Raw genomic sequence first — 12,797 nt, forward strand, 5'->3', positions numbered from 1 at the left:
TTATGATTTTTTAAGTAAAACGAGTCGTAACGTGTGTTTGTCAACATATAATTGTTATAAAAAAATATTTAAATAAATGATTTTCAAATGTTCTTTACATTGATTTTTAGTCGACGGTACAAAGATATTATAATAATTTTTGGGGAATTTTTCAAAGCTATTAACATTATAAAAAACACGTGGGACTCGAAAGTGCATGGTTGGAGGATTATTGGGGTGAAAAAAACGTTGGAGTGAATAGGGTTAAGGTATTGGTTTTTTAAATTTAACGGTGTACAATGTCTCAAGATATTTTTTTAGAATTCCAAAACAACGATAGAAGTTGGTCACATTCAGAGGAGTACGAAGGCAAGAATATCTCTTTCTAATGTAATAGAGAGAATATCTCTCTATTACATTATTAATCATAATAGACTTCAAGCAGGCTCGCATCTAATTACGCACTCAACTATCGCATCGTTATATTGTAAATGAAGAACACCGCGCGAATATCAATCGAGAAGATCTTTATGCGCCAAGAAGTTGGAGGCCGTTAGGAATGGATAAAAAAGTAATTGTATTATCGCACGTACATTTGTGTGCTCTAGACTTGCATGTAATATCAATCCTTGAAGTGAATCTTAATTTGACTACAAACGAGCAGATCATTTTTCGTTTCGCTGATTTTATTCATTGTTCCGAAAGAATTTCAATTTTTGAGCAATATTAGCATATATGTAATTGGTTTTATATTATTTATGTTTTCATATCTGAGTGTTTAACAAAGCCTGAATAAATACAGAAAAAAATATCGGATATTTCCAGCGTGTTCATTAATTTTATTAGATCGTCTAGGAAATAATTTTTTATACCGACGAAACAGAACTTTGCTTAGCTTATGCCGAGACTGTCGAGAACGGGGCATCGAGTAGTAGGAGGCGAGGATCGGCGGGGCGAAGCCACTGTAAACAAGCACGTACGCGCGACAACCGAGTACACGCCCGAATGGGCAAACACCGTGTATATCTCTGCCGCGATGGCGTTCATCCAATCAGAGATATCGCCGCGCGAAAGACGGAGATTAACGTCCCATTAACCCATTAAAGACCGCGATCGCCTTGAGACTTTTCCGAAGCTTACTCTGTTATAGAATAATCACGCCGACGTCTTTTATCGCTTTCAGGATGCTGAAACTAAGAGCGGCGCGCGAGTTTTGCTGAAAGAGCAAAAGCGTAGCGTGTATACAGTTGCGAAATATCACGCCGAAAAATGTCAGACGAGCTGAATCGAGGAGTCCTCTTCGCGAGGGCATTATTATTAATTCTTCATATTGCGTCAGAATGAGCGGGCAGAAATAAAAATATCGCAGGAACATTAAATCTGCGAGATATATCCGGTTTAATTCCAGCGTCGTGTAACTTTAGCAAGATGTAGATACTGCGAATACATGACCGAACAAAGAAAGGATAATAAAATTGTACCGTCGAGTAATAATCTACCTGACATTTATAGAGACTATCGAATTTACTTGGAACACGCTTTCGCGAATTACAGACTGGATATTCATAGTCAGAACTTATAAGAACATCTTAAGTTTATCTTCAGATATCCCGTAACCAGTGAAACGAGTTGTACAGTCTGAAGATAAACCTGAGATCTTAAATATAAGATCTGACTATGAATGTCGCCCATAGTGTGAGCGACGTCCTGGAAAAAAGTTTCTCGATTTAACCGCGTGACTTCCTGCTATACGAGGTCTCTCTCGCCGCAAATATCCGCGCGTTTTTAGGCGTCCCCGAACGGCACCGTCGCGATAAGTACGTACATTTTCAGAAGCCCATTCTTAGCGCTCGAGGTCGTTAATATGCAAATGCGCGCGTTCCAGTCGAGCGCCTTATACCGCGGCATCGAATTCGGTAGTATATGTAAAGTGATTCATTCGCGGGTCGCACAATCCGAAATACGGGTTCCTTCGACGTTCCACCGGCGTTCACCGTGATGGAACCGCCGATGCTCTTGCGCGGCGGTGCCGCGCGCGCAAGGTCGGCCTGAAATGGCGATCGCTCCCGATGATTAATTAGCCGGCGCGAGAAAGAACATCGGTGTAGCTAGCGTGCCCCCACATTTTCGCTACAGATCGATCCGTGATACATCCGTCCGACGACGTCCACGCGCGCGATTGCAACAGCGCGAGCGAGTGAGTCAACGATATGACGATCTGCTCTATTTGTCGAGCTGACAGTGCCCCGGAATCGCCGGAATCGCTGTCATTAGGTCTTTGAATGATCGCTCTCTGCGACGGTTATTATATCCGGTTCATTTCTCGCGTCGCCGGAGATTACGCGACACGCAATGACATTCTTCGACTACTCGCCAAGCGTGTTTAAATCACTCGACATTCACGAACCGACTGGGTCTTGTCTCCGTCTTACTCGAATCGCACCGAAAGGTAGAGAGAGAGAGCTCCGCGGGCTCGCAATCAGTTAAAATGATAAATTCAAGTATTAACCGCGGATCGTTATCCGACGAACTTTCGTCGATTCGCTCATCGTAGTGGCGTAGCCGGTGGTAATCGGTGCTAATGTATATGCTTAAATCCACCTATTAGCTAACAAATTTTCTAGACTTTTTTCAAAAAACCTTCGACTTATTTAAACGATCATTAATTCATTGTCTTCATTAACAATTTTCTTGCTTATGCATTTATTATTTGTTAAAATATTCGTTAAACAGTTGTCATTTTGTTAATTGTATACTAAAGGGATTATATCCCGTTAAAAAAATAAATAAATAGATAAATTTGTAAAAGTCGCGCGATAACATCGAGATGTTGGTTTTGCGCCGGTACGCCGCGCCGCCTCGTATAAATCGACAATAGAAAGCCCGGGACAATCGTACACGAAATGTATCTATTACGCGCCGTTCTCTCCACGTCTACGATCATAATTTTCTCGCTTTCCTTGACGGCGCGCGATCCGATTCCGCGCAGCCGCGTGCAAATTGTGCAAGTAGATCTCGAAGTTATCGAGAGACCTTGGGACCAAAACATGCGCATTAATCTCGGGGCTAATGCATAATACGTCCGATATATCGGGGGAAACGGTGTCAATGTCAATGTACACGCTGAATGCCGCGAGCGCGTTAAATTGTCGCCGTCGCAAATTTCTGACAGATCCTTCAGATTGGTTCCTAAAAAACTTGGAAACTAACGGCATATCCCGAGTGATTCCTTCGTTGAGTGTGTACTCCTTGAAACGTGTAGAAACTTAATCCTTTGCATTAAAATTATTTCTCACAAATGGGCTCGGTGTTTCAAGTATATTTCATCCTCAATTTCATCTAATCGGCTGATGTAATATATGAATCAAGGAATTTTCATTATTTGGAGGAATTTGTTGGAATCCCAAAAATATATCAATAATAAGTAAAACAGGGCCGTTATGATATATGGAATCAATTAGAGAGAAAAACGCCATTTACAGTCCGGACTTGGTAGTCTGATATAATATTGTGTAAATTTTATATACTTTTTCTCCAAACTCATTGCATCCATTATTGCATACAGACTCGAATTCTTAAAGAATTATGAAATTGTGCGAGACTATCACAACGCAGTCGAGTCCAATGCGATATAAGACATAGAGTTAAAATGGAGCTATCCAAATAATAAACTAAGATCTGTTCCTATTTGCAAAATAATTTGATTTTATTTATTTATTTATTTATGACTTAATCTCTTTTATATTATTTTGTATCAGCTGAAGAAGGAATCTGTGCAGTTCGAAACGTCCCGTCAAATTTGTTTAGATATAATAATAATAATAAATCATATTTTACGATTTAGGTGATAAAATCCTAATTATTTGCTCGTTCACTGTCCTATGATTTTTTTCTCTCTATGGAACGTATCCGGTGTCTTTTTGATATTGAAATTGATTTAAAATCTCGGTGTTATTTAACATATGATAGCCTTCCCTGCCTTCCAAATCAATTATGTATTCGCTTAACGACGTCGGTCTCGGACACACGTCTCTCCGGGCATCTCGGGCACGTACGTAGACGAGTCTAGAAGTCGCGACGGGTTTTACCTATATGGATTCGGAAACGTGCACCGATCTCCAAAACCGGCCGCGTGAAATGGGCGAGGATCGCGGAATAGAAGCGCGAGGCGCGCTCTCGCAAAAGCGGGAGCGTAATTGCTCCCGCGAACTGGTTCAAAGGAGGCGCGCCTCTTCAGGTGCGGCCCAACCGCGGCGATGGCCGAGAGGAGATGCGGCCGGCAGCGTGACGTCACCCAGTCCGGTTTGCACGTCCAACGTCCTCGTTCGTCATTTTAAGGAGCGAGCCTACCGTTCGGCGACTGGGATTGTCGAGCGCGACAATAATCTCCGCCTCACGCTCGCGACGATCCGTGCAAAGTGCGTCTTTTCTATTTTTAACGTTATGTACATCGGAAATCCAAGAGAAACTTTTCTTCTCTTTAACATTCTCAGCGCGATAGCAAACGTTGAAGAATTAAGAAGATTTTTCGCGCGGCGCCGTTCGCCTTAATCATGAGATCATATCTCTCTTCTCGTTTTTGTCCGCTCAGAACGAAAACTTGAACAGCGCGATCTGAAAACGTAAATGTTAACGTTTACGATCTTAATCGAAGGAAGATAAGCATCGGAAAGGCGTTAAGCTTCGAGTTAAGTGCCCGCTTGCTCGTTAATCCATAAAATGTCTAACAGCCCGAACAGCCGCTCACTGCAGTAGATTCGCGCCTCGGCTTGCCATTTCCCATTCACGGCACGATCGTGTCAAAATTACGCGCCGTGCGGCGCATCGAAAATCGATACCGCTCGCGCGAGATACGTGCCGGCACCTAGCGGTCTGAATTCTTATCAAAAGAACCCGCAGAGGACGCTACTGCGCCGCCGCAGGTCGCGATCCGGCGTTCCTTCTCTAGGGAAGAAACGAAAAGTACCCTAGTCGCCTAGAGGTCGCGAAATGTCGAGTGTGCTACACGTGGGGGAAAGGAGGGGGCGAGAGGGGGCAAAGACCGATGAGGAAGAGAACAGCGGACTAGCGGAGAGAGAGCGAAGCTCGCGGCGCCGTAACGAGTGGCGGCGAGAGCCACGACCCCAGACGAGAGAGACCGTAGGGTTGATTCTCCATTCCGCTTATGTGTGTGTGTGTTTGTACCGTGTGTACATATATTGTGTGTGTGTGTGTGTATCATATGTGCATCGGAGTATCGGAGTAGCGCGGAGCTGGAGCGTAGGTAATACGCCATCGGCGGCGCGACAGAGACGACGATAGGGGCCGGCCAAGACTCTCTACGGATGACAGAAATGCATAGGCGTGCGAGCGCGAGACTCGGCGGTGGACGACGTGGACAGCGCCGGCGGCAAAATCGCGTTGTTCGCGCGTAACGTTGCTCGCGGGGCGCGTCGGTGCCATTCGCCCGTGGATCAAGGCTCTCTCGCGCCGTCCCTGGACTCCCGCACCGTTTCTCTCGCTCTCGTCGACTCGTCCGCTCGCTCGCTCGCTCGCTCGCACGCACGCTCGCGCACTCCTCCGTCTCTTCCCCGCGTCCCGCTGACAGCGGTGCCGTACCCCTCGGACCCCTCGGTGGCTAACCTCGGTGTATTTAACGTTCAACGTGTAAATACGTGCACACACGGGCGAGTACTCCGCCGCCGCCGTCGCCGCGCCGGACGCCGGAGGCGACGATCAGCAACGATGCACCAGCGACGGCGCGTGTCACGCGTCATCGTCCCGTGACACAAGGCAGCGACGACGACGACGACGACGTCGTTCGTCACGGTGTACTGTGGTACGCGCGCGCTCGCCGCTCTTACGGGGGGAGGGAGCGGGCCCCACGGCGGCTGACGGCGACGTGCAGCGCGGAAGACGAGAGAGTCAGTCAGTCAGTCAGTCAGGTAGAGGACGGGGAACGTGGCGCGGGGGCCCGAAAGGCTGATCGGCGCGGCCATTTTTACACCGTTTACACCGCGCGCGCGATGCGGCAACCGTGCGTGCCCGTTCGATCCGCCATTCCAAACAATCGGTGCGCTACGCGCGCTCCTCGCAGGAATCGCAAGATGCGTCCGACGACGGCAGGTCGTCACGGTGGCACCGCCGTGCTGCGTCGACGACGATAGGCGTTCCGCGCGTCCGCGTCACGCCGCGCCAGCCAGTCAGCTAAGTTTGAACGGACGGACGGACGCACGGACGCAGGCCTGGCAGGCACGCACGCACGCACGCACGCACGAGACGCGCTGCTCCGCACACGTAAAGACGTAAGGCGGCGCGCCTGCGACACGACGTAAGAGAGACGACGTGACGTCGCGGAGGACGAGAGGACGACGGCCCGCGGCCGCCGGCGGTGGCAGTAGTGGTGCTGGAGGTGCTGGAGGTGGTGGACGAGGACGACGTCTCGCGCACAAACGTCGGCGACGTTGGCGACGACGGTGGCGAGGAGGAGGAGGAGGAAGCGTGGAGGCGGCGAGGAAGGAGGCGACGGAGAAGAAGAGGAAGAAGAAGGAAGAGGGACCGTGGAGGATCGCGCCGAGGCGATAACGTGAAGGAGGATGATAACGGCGCGCGCGACCACCGCCGCGACGTGGACGGCGACGACGAAGACGATCGGCGCTCCGAAGAAGACAACCATCGCGACGGTCACGGCGACGTCGACGACGCGATCGGAACGACGGCTGGAGACTCAGGAGACGGAACAATCCCGCCGCGATACGCTCGGCTCCTTGTGCTGCTTCGTGCGTGCCTGTGATTCGCAGTGGCGTTCAGCGAGGGCCATTAGCCCGTAGTGCGCGAGCAGCCGTCGGATGATAATAAGTGCGCCGTGCGCCCGTGCGCCACCGTGAGAGAGAGAGTGTGTGCCTACGTCCATTATACTACTCCACGGCCCTTGTACGCGTGCTTCGGGGCTTCGGGGCCCTAAAGAGTTGTGTGTGCGTGTGTGCCGTCTCGCTCGCGAGTCTTCATTCGCGAGTGTGCTCCATCTCGGTGTACGCTCTGTCATTTTCTATCTCTCTCTCTCTCTCTTTCTCGCGCGTTCTCTGTCTCCCTCTCTTTCCATCTTTTTCTGTCTTTCTCCCTCTCTCTCTCTCTCTCTGTCCCGTCGTCCCGTCTGTCCGACCTGCGTGCGTGTTTCTCGCGTGCCTCTTCGCCACACGCACCCGGACTCTCTCTCCTCTTCCTCGACCACCGCGCGATCGATGTGACATCGCGCCCCGTGCCGTTAAAACCGTGTGTTTCGCTCTCCCGTGGCGGTCGCGATATATCCGCGCTGAGCACCGAGAGCCGGAGAGGACTCGTTCGACGAGAGAGAGAGCGCCGAGGAGGAAATATATACATATATATCGGAGGACTCTAGCCGTGCGCGTTACGCGTGTGTGCACAGTGTGTGCGTGCCGACGGCAACGTCTCTCAGTGAGCGCGGTGCGCTCTCTCTCCTCTCTGCCGTGTCCCTTTCCCCCGTGTTCCCCCCTCGCTCCCCCAGCGCCCTGCGCCCCATCGTCCACGTCGTCTTCCTTTCTTCCCCCCTCGCTCTCACCCGCTCGCTATTCCCTGCCTCGCTTTTCTTTCCCTCGCTCCCGTCCCACTCTCTCTTTCTTTCTCTCTTGCCATCGGTCGGGACGACCGTATAGAATGCACGACAACGCTGCTGTCGTCTGCTCGCGCGCTCCCTTTGTCGTCATCGTCACCTTCCTCCGCGCCGTCCGCGTCGCGCGTTGATCGCGGGATCGCGCCGCGAGGGTGACCGCGCCGCGAGCCGACGGGGACCTATACTACCGGTGAAAAGTGCCGTGCTCGGTGATTACGCGCGAAGAAGATGGAGATCGAGGCGAAGCAGCGTAGCCAGAAGAACCGACGGCGGGAGCGGGCGCAGCGCATGCTGGCGCAGAGGGAGAGCCTGGCCACCGCGAAGCAGCAGCAACAGCAGCAGCAGCAGCAACAGTCGCAGCAGTCGCGGCAACGGCCGTTGAACGACGAGGAGGACAGCCACAGCGGCGAGGACGAGGACCCCGCCGGCGGTGGCGGTGGCGGTGGCGGTGGTGGCGGCGGCGGTGCCGGCGGCGGTGGTGGCGGCGGCGGCCTCGGACTCGGCGCCAAGACCGGTCACCCGCGGGACGGCCACTCGCGACCGCCCAGGCCACCGCGGCCCCCGAGGCCCCGTAAGAAGTCTTCCCTCGCGGCCGCCAACCAGAAGGAGCCACCTTTCGAGGAGGACATTATCGACGGATTCGCCATCCTCGCCTTCCGCACGTACGAGGAACTCGAGGTGAGCCGCACGCGGACCGAACGTCCGATTTTTTCTTTTTTTTTCTCTCTCTCCATCTCTCTCTCTTTCTCCCGTCCGAGCGATCCGCGCGATTGGATCTACGGAAGAGGAGGAGGAGGCTGGGGGAAGCTGCGATCCGACGGCGTATGCTCCGCCGTCGGACATGTACTCGCCATAACCTAAAAGTAACCTAGAGATAACCTAAAAGCCCTCCTAATCCTGCTTTCGTTTGTCCCTTCTCTCTACCCTTTTCCAAATCCCTTTCTCAAGTCGGATTAGGGTGACAGCGCGGACGTTCTGCCGTGTCCGAAAACAATTCGAAGCGGACAGTTCGCGATGTGAATTCGAACGATTTGTATGTACAGCTCGAGGAGATTGACAGCAGTGACAGTCGAGTCGTGATTCTTCGACTTAAACTGTGTTTAAGTTCGGACAGAAAGAATAATTCAATTAACACTGCGCGGACAACACCGTGTTTTTAGAGCACTCCACTCGGACACCCTAGGACTTTTTAGTCCAAAGGGTTTTTGAAAGCGTTTTTGTTTACAAAAAATCTACACAAAAATTCATGTCGTTCTTAAGGTTTTCATAAAGTGATTTCTATACTTACATAGGCCGGAACCAAGTTAGGGAGCAAAGTCGACGCGAGCGTCCCGTGGGAATCATGAATGAAAAATCAAGTGGGCCGTAAAAGGCCCATATGGTGTCCGCGCAGTCATTGTCTCACGATTCTCTCTACTGCAGATTGATATAATTTTCTATCTTTCTAAGTAACAAATTGTTCGAAAAATGACTTTTCTCAGGTCATCTCAGCTTTATCTTGCCTCTCATTAATCATTCCGGATTTACTTATCGTACATTCGCGCAAACATGCTTTTGTAGCACAATGTGGGATTACTTTAGATTACTTCAGAGTTATTTACGAAATGTTCGAAACGCCTTGAATCAAGAAACCCGTTTTAGAATCTTATATTCTTTTACGCAGCTTTAGACCGGTGTGTTCATAGTCCGTTCTTATGTTAAGACCAGTGTTTGTACAGCGTTAAGATGTTATAAATCAACCACACAGCCGTATTAGCATCTTAAGATATTACTTACGTCTCGAATAAATACGAACTGTGAATGGGCTTTAGAAGGAGAGGTATAAAAGAAAGAAAAATTGGAATTTCCGAAATTCCGTTTGTTCGAAGGAAAATCCATCTTTTCTCGTCACTGAGATAGTTTGTCAATAACAATACGGAAAGCCTGGTGACTTTATTGTCTCTCTTCGTCACGCTGAAAACGATTAGTCCGTGTCGTGCTGTTCGGGACATTCTTGAAAAGAAGTGATATTATTGTCAGTGGGAAAGGTCGTCACGCTGGTCCCTCTTAATCTGGCGCTTGGCTTTGCGTGTTACATGTACTTTGATCTTATCGTCGAGAGATTTTCAATCGTGTTTACCATCGAGAAACATCGAAATAATGATTCATTTAGAGAATTATAGCTTCATTATATAGGGAAAGATAATTTACTTAATGTGGATATATATCTATAATCTATAGTTTCTTATTTCTGGATCGTTTAATTTTATGAGGTCTACTTCAGCTCGCTGGAAAATTTCTCTTGGACGTTTTTAAGTAAGAGCATTCGACCATCCGGGAAATCGTTACGAAATTTCGAAATTGTCACAGAAGAAAATATTATTTTTCTGCACTTTCCAAATAAAAAAAAAACAAGTGTAGTACCAGCACCAAAGCGTCCGTATCGGCGATACTTGGCAAGGTCGTTATTCGTTACGATGTAAATTTATGTCAAACATAGCGGGAAAATAAGCATTCTTCTCGCGAGCGATTTACGATATCTCTTATCGACGAGGAGCTTTCACGAGCGATTTGTCTATCTTCGGAATGTCCAGAGCGCACTTGCGTTATATCTCCGATTCGAATAAGCTTTGAACGCTCTATCCTCGCTATCTCACGATCAATCAATAACTTTTGTTAATTCTTTAATTGTATTTTCGATTACGTTAATTGTAAACTTGTTTGTTTAAAACTTTATTATCTCATTTTAAAAATACATGCCTTTTAGTAGATATTATATATAATTATATTACATTCAGTATAATTTTGAATATTTTATATATATTCAGAGAACTAATGTATAAAGATTAATATCATAATACGTAGAATCCATTTTAGATACGTTTCTATATTTAAGAGAACAAATCATACGTTCATATATAAATTATATACATTTGGCCCACATTCACTCCTCTATTATGCGCAAGTCTAAAGTTCAAGAAAATTTGCAAGATCACTAAAATAGAAAACTAATATTGGATATATTTTGTCTTAAAGCGGATCTCTCACTCTCTTTCACGAAGAGAATTCCCAGTCTCGCTTACAAAACCGGCAAGCGGATTTTCATCTCTCGCTGCTCGCTTGCGCGTGCAGAGCTTGCGTCGCGAATACCGTTACACGCCGCGAAGAAATGGTCGGTACACGCATTACGACGAGATGCAACGCGACGCGATGCGATGCGATGCGATGCGAGCCGCGAAGCAGGAGCACACGTTCGCGTTGCTCGCGCGAGGAGCGAGGCGGCGATCGTTGTGCTATCGGTCGCCGATATCGCCGAGGCGCGTTCCAAAGGCCGGTTAGCGCGGACGACGTCGTCGGTTTAACTCCAACCGCGATTAAACCGCGCGAGTGGCCGAGCTCTCGGGGTCTGAGAAAGCCAAGAGTGCTTCCAGCATAATTTGCCGACCGAAGTATCCGGTTGTTGGAAAATAACGGCCGATACTGATCTGTTTCACTTGAACCACTTATCTTTCGATACAAAAAACACAAATTTATCCGCTGTTTTTTGTTTAACACTTGCGAGTTTACTACCTGGCCCGTTTATCTGCGCCAGTGGCTCTTATATTCTCTCAGTTACGAAACTCTTCTGCTTGCGACACTAATTGTGCACGTGTTGTCCGCAATTAAAACGCCACTGAAATTTTATTAATTAACATCAGCCGTGTTTCTAAATGACAATGCACTAATGCGCTCTTGTATCGCGAACTCGCGGAGTGTGATTTGAGAACCGCTGACCTGCGCTGTTAACGTCTCTCACGAACTTAATTTATGTTATCTCAATTAACTAGAAACGTCTATCGATCGTTATTTTCCAATTAATCTCGCGTATTCTGCATATAAACTCCGAATGCAATTAGCAAACTTATTTAAGCTAATTGAATAAACTTATTGGATTCTAAATTTCTTTTAACGGAATTTCTGAAATCTGAGAAATTGTGCGAGATAAATAAATCTCATTTGTCTCGTGTACATATATATATATAGTATAGGTGCCTTTATTCTTTCCCAGTTTGTTTAAAAATTGGCTCCAGTCCCATTGCGGCGAGCGATTCTCGACTAGTAAAGCTCATCGGTGCATACGTGTCGCCGGGAGTGGCCCTTGAGAGTTTTATTCCCTCGCGGGGAATCCACAGTAAAATTTCCGGCGTACATTGAGAGCTACACTTAATGAGTGCCCAATTGAGAGTTTCGTTCTCTCCGAGAGTGATCCTCGATAACAAAACTCTCGAGTGTGCACTTCCCGCTAGCCTCAGACCGCTCATATCAGACGTATCGCGAGACCTCTCCTCTTTCTCTCTCTCTCCTCCTGCTCTAAATTCGTCGACATTGAGCCGCGTCCGTCCCTCCGCATCCACTGTTTTCATCGGTTAATCGAGGGATTAGCGGTCCTCTACGCTCTTTTTATATCTTATCGCCGACCACATGACAAGATATTAAATCTCGCCTCTGTTAACACAGTCGACATTAACCTAGTAATCTTTTTGCTCGCACAGAGCATCTCATTACGTGCGATTAAAGATGAGTAACGATAATGAAACTCATTTTGCTCTAAATAAACACGATTTATTCTTTCCTGAAAAAAATATAATCTTTTCTTTTTTTTATAAAATAGAAACATAACGTGGCTTTGCGATGCCGTGGGGGGGGGGGGGGGACAGGTACGCGGTAACTGTCGTTATCACCGAAGAAAATAAAGATAAATACCCGATAAATTCACGGAAACAATCCTACAAAAACATAAAAGTATATAGTTTTAAGCTAGATTAGATTAGGTGCATTTTAATTATCATTTATACAGTAATAAGGAAGATACATGACGCTAATATAAAAAACATCATTATTTATGTTCGGTGTTCAGCTATTAATCGACAAAAAGTAACATTTATTTAGTTCACGGTTACAATATGCATACAGTGCGCACAATATTTATTTATTTCCATATAGGTATAAAATAAAAATTTTCAAAACCATTAATTTTCCGTAGCGTTCTAAAAATTGTGCCCGAATTAAATAATAATAATAATGAAATTGCAAATAAAATATCCGATATTTCTGACGAAATATGAATGTTCGATGATCCACAGAATACTTGTTTACACGTTAAACATAATTTATTACGTTATATACCTGCAGATGTGGATTATTATATTTTACGCTTAAACGCGCTCAAACACCCTCTGATATTAAGTTT

At 47.3% G+C, this 12,797-nt stretch overlaps 2 protein-coding genes across 3 annotated transcripts in view; one reads left to right on the forward strand and one right to left on the reverse strand.

Annotated features, from left to right (window-relative positions):
* Nucleotides 1-5,683, reverse strand: part of LOC112451670 — a 21,209-nt gene extending 15,526 nt beyond the window's left edge. Inside the window, exon 1 of the mRNA XM_025011448.1 lies at nucleotides 5,602-5,683. The gene's annotated coding sequence lies outside the window, so the exon portion shown is untranslated. The remainder of the gene's footprint in view (nucleotides 1-5,601) is intronic.
* A 1,556-nt stretch (nucleotides 5,684-7,239) lies between these two features.
* The window catches only part of LOC112451668 (fibrosin-1-like protein), a 29,254-nt gene continuing 23,696 nt past the window's right edge, over nucleotides 7,240-12,797 (forward strand). For both annotated transcript variants that reach the window (XM_025011442.1, XM_025011443.1), the window contains exon 1: nucleotides 7,240-8,266. In XM_025011442.1, the coding sequence (XP_024867210.1) occupies nucleotides 7,817-8,266 (450 nt within the window). In that variant the 5' untranslated portion in view covers nucleotides 7,240-7,816. The remainder of the gene's footprint in view (nucleotides 8,267-12,797) is intronic.

This window comes from Temnothorax curvispinosus, unplaced genomic scaffold (genome assembly GCF_003070985.1).
Source record: "Temnothorax curvispinosus isolate PA1 unplaced genomic scaffold, ASM307098v1 QBEX01002451.1, whole genome shotgun sequence".
Lineage (NCBI taxonomy): Eukaryota > Metazoa > Arthropoda > Insecta > Hymenoptera > Formicidae > Temnothorax > Temnothorax curvispinosus.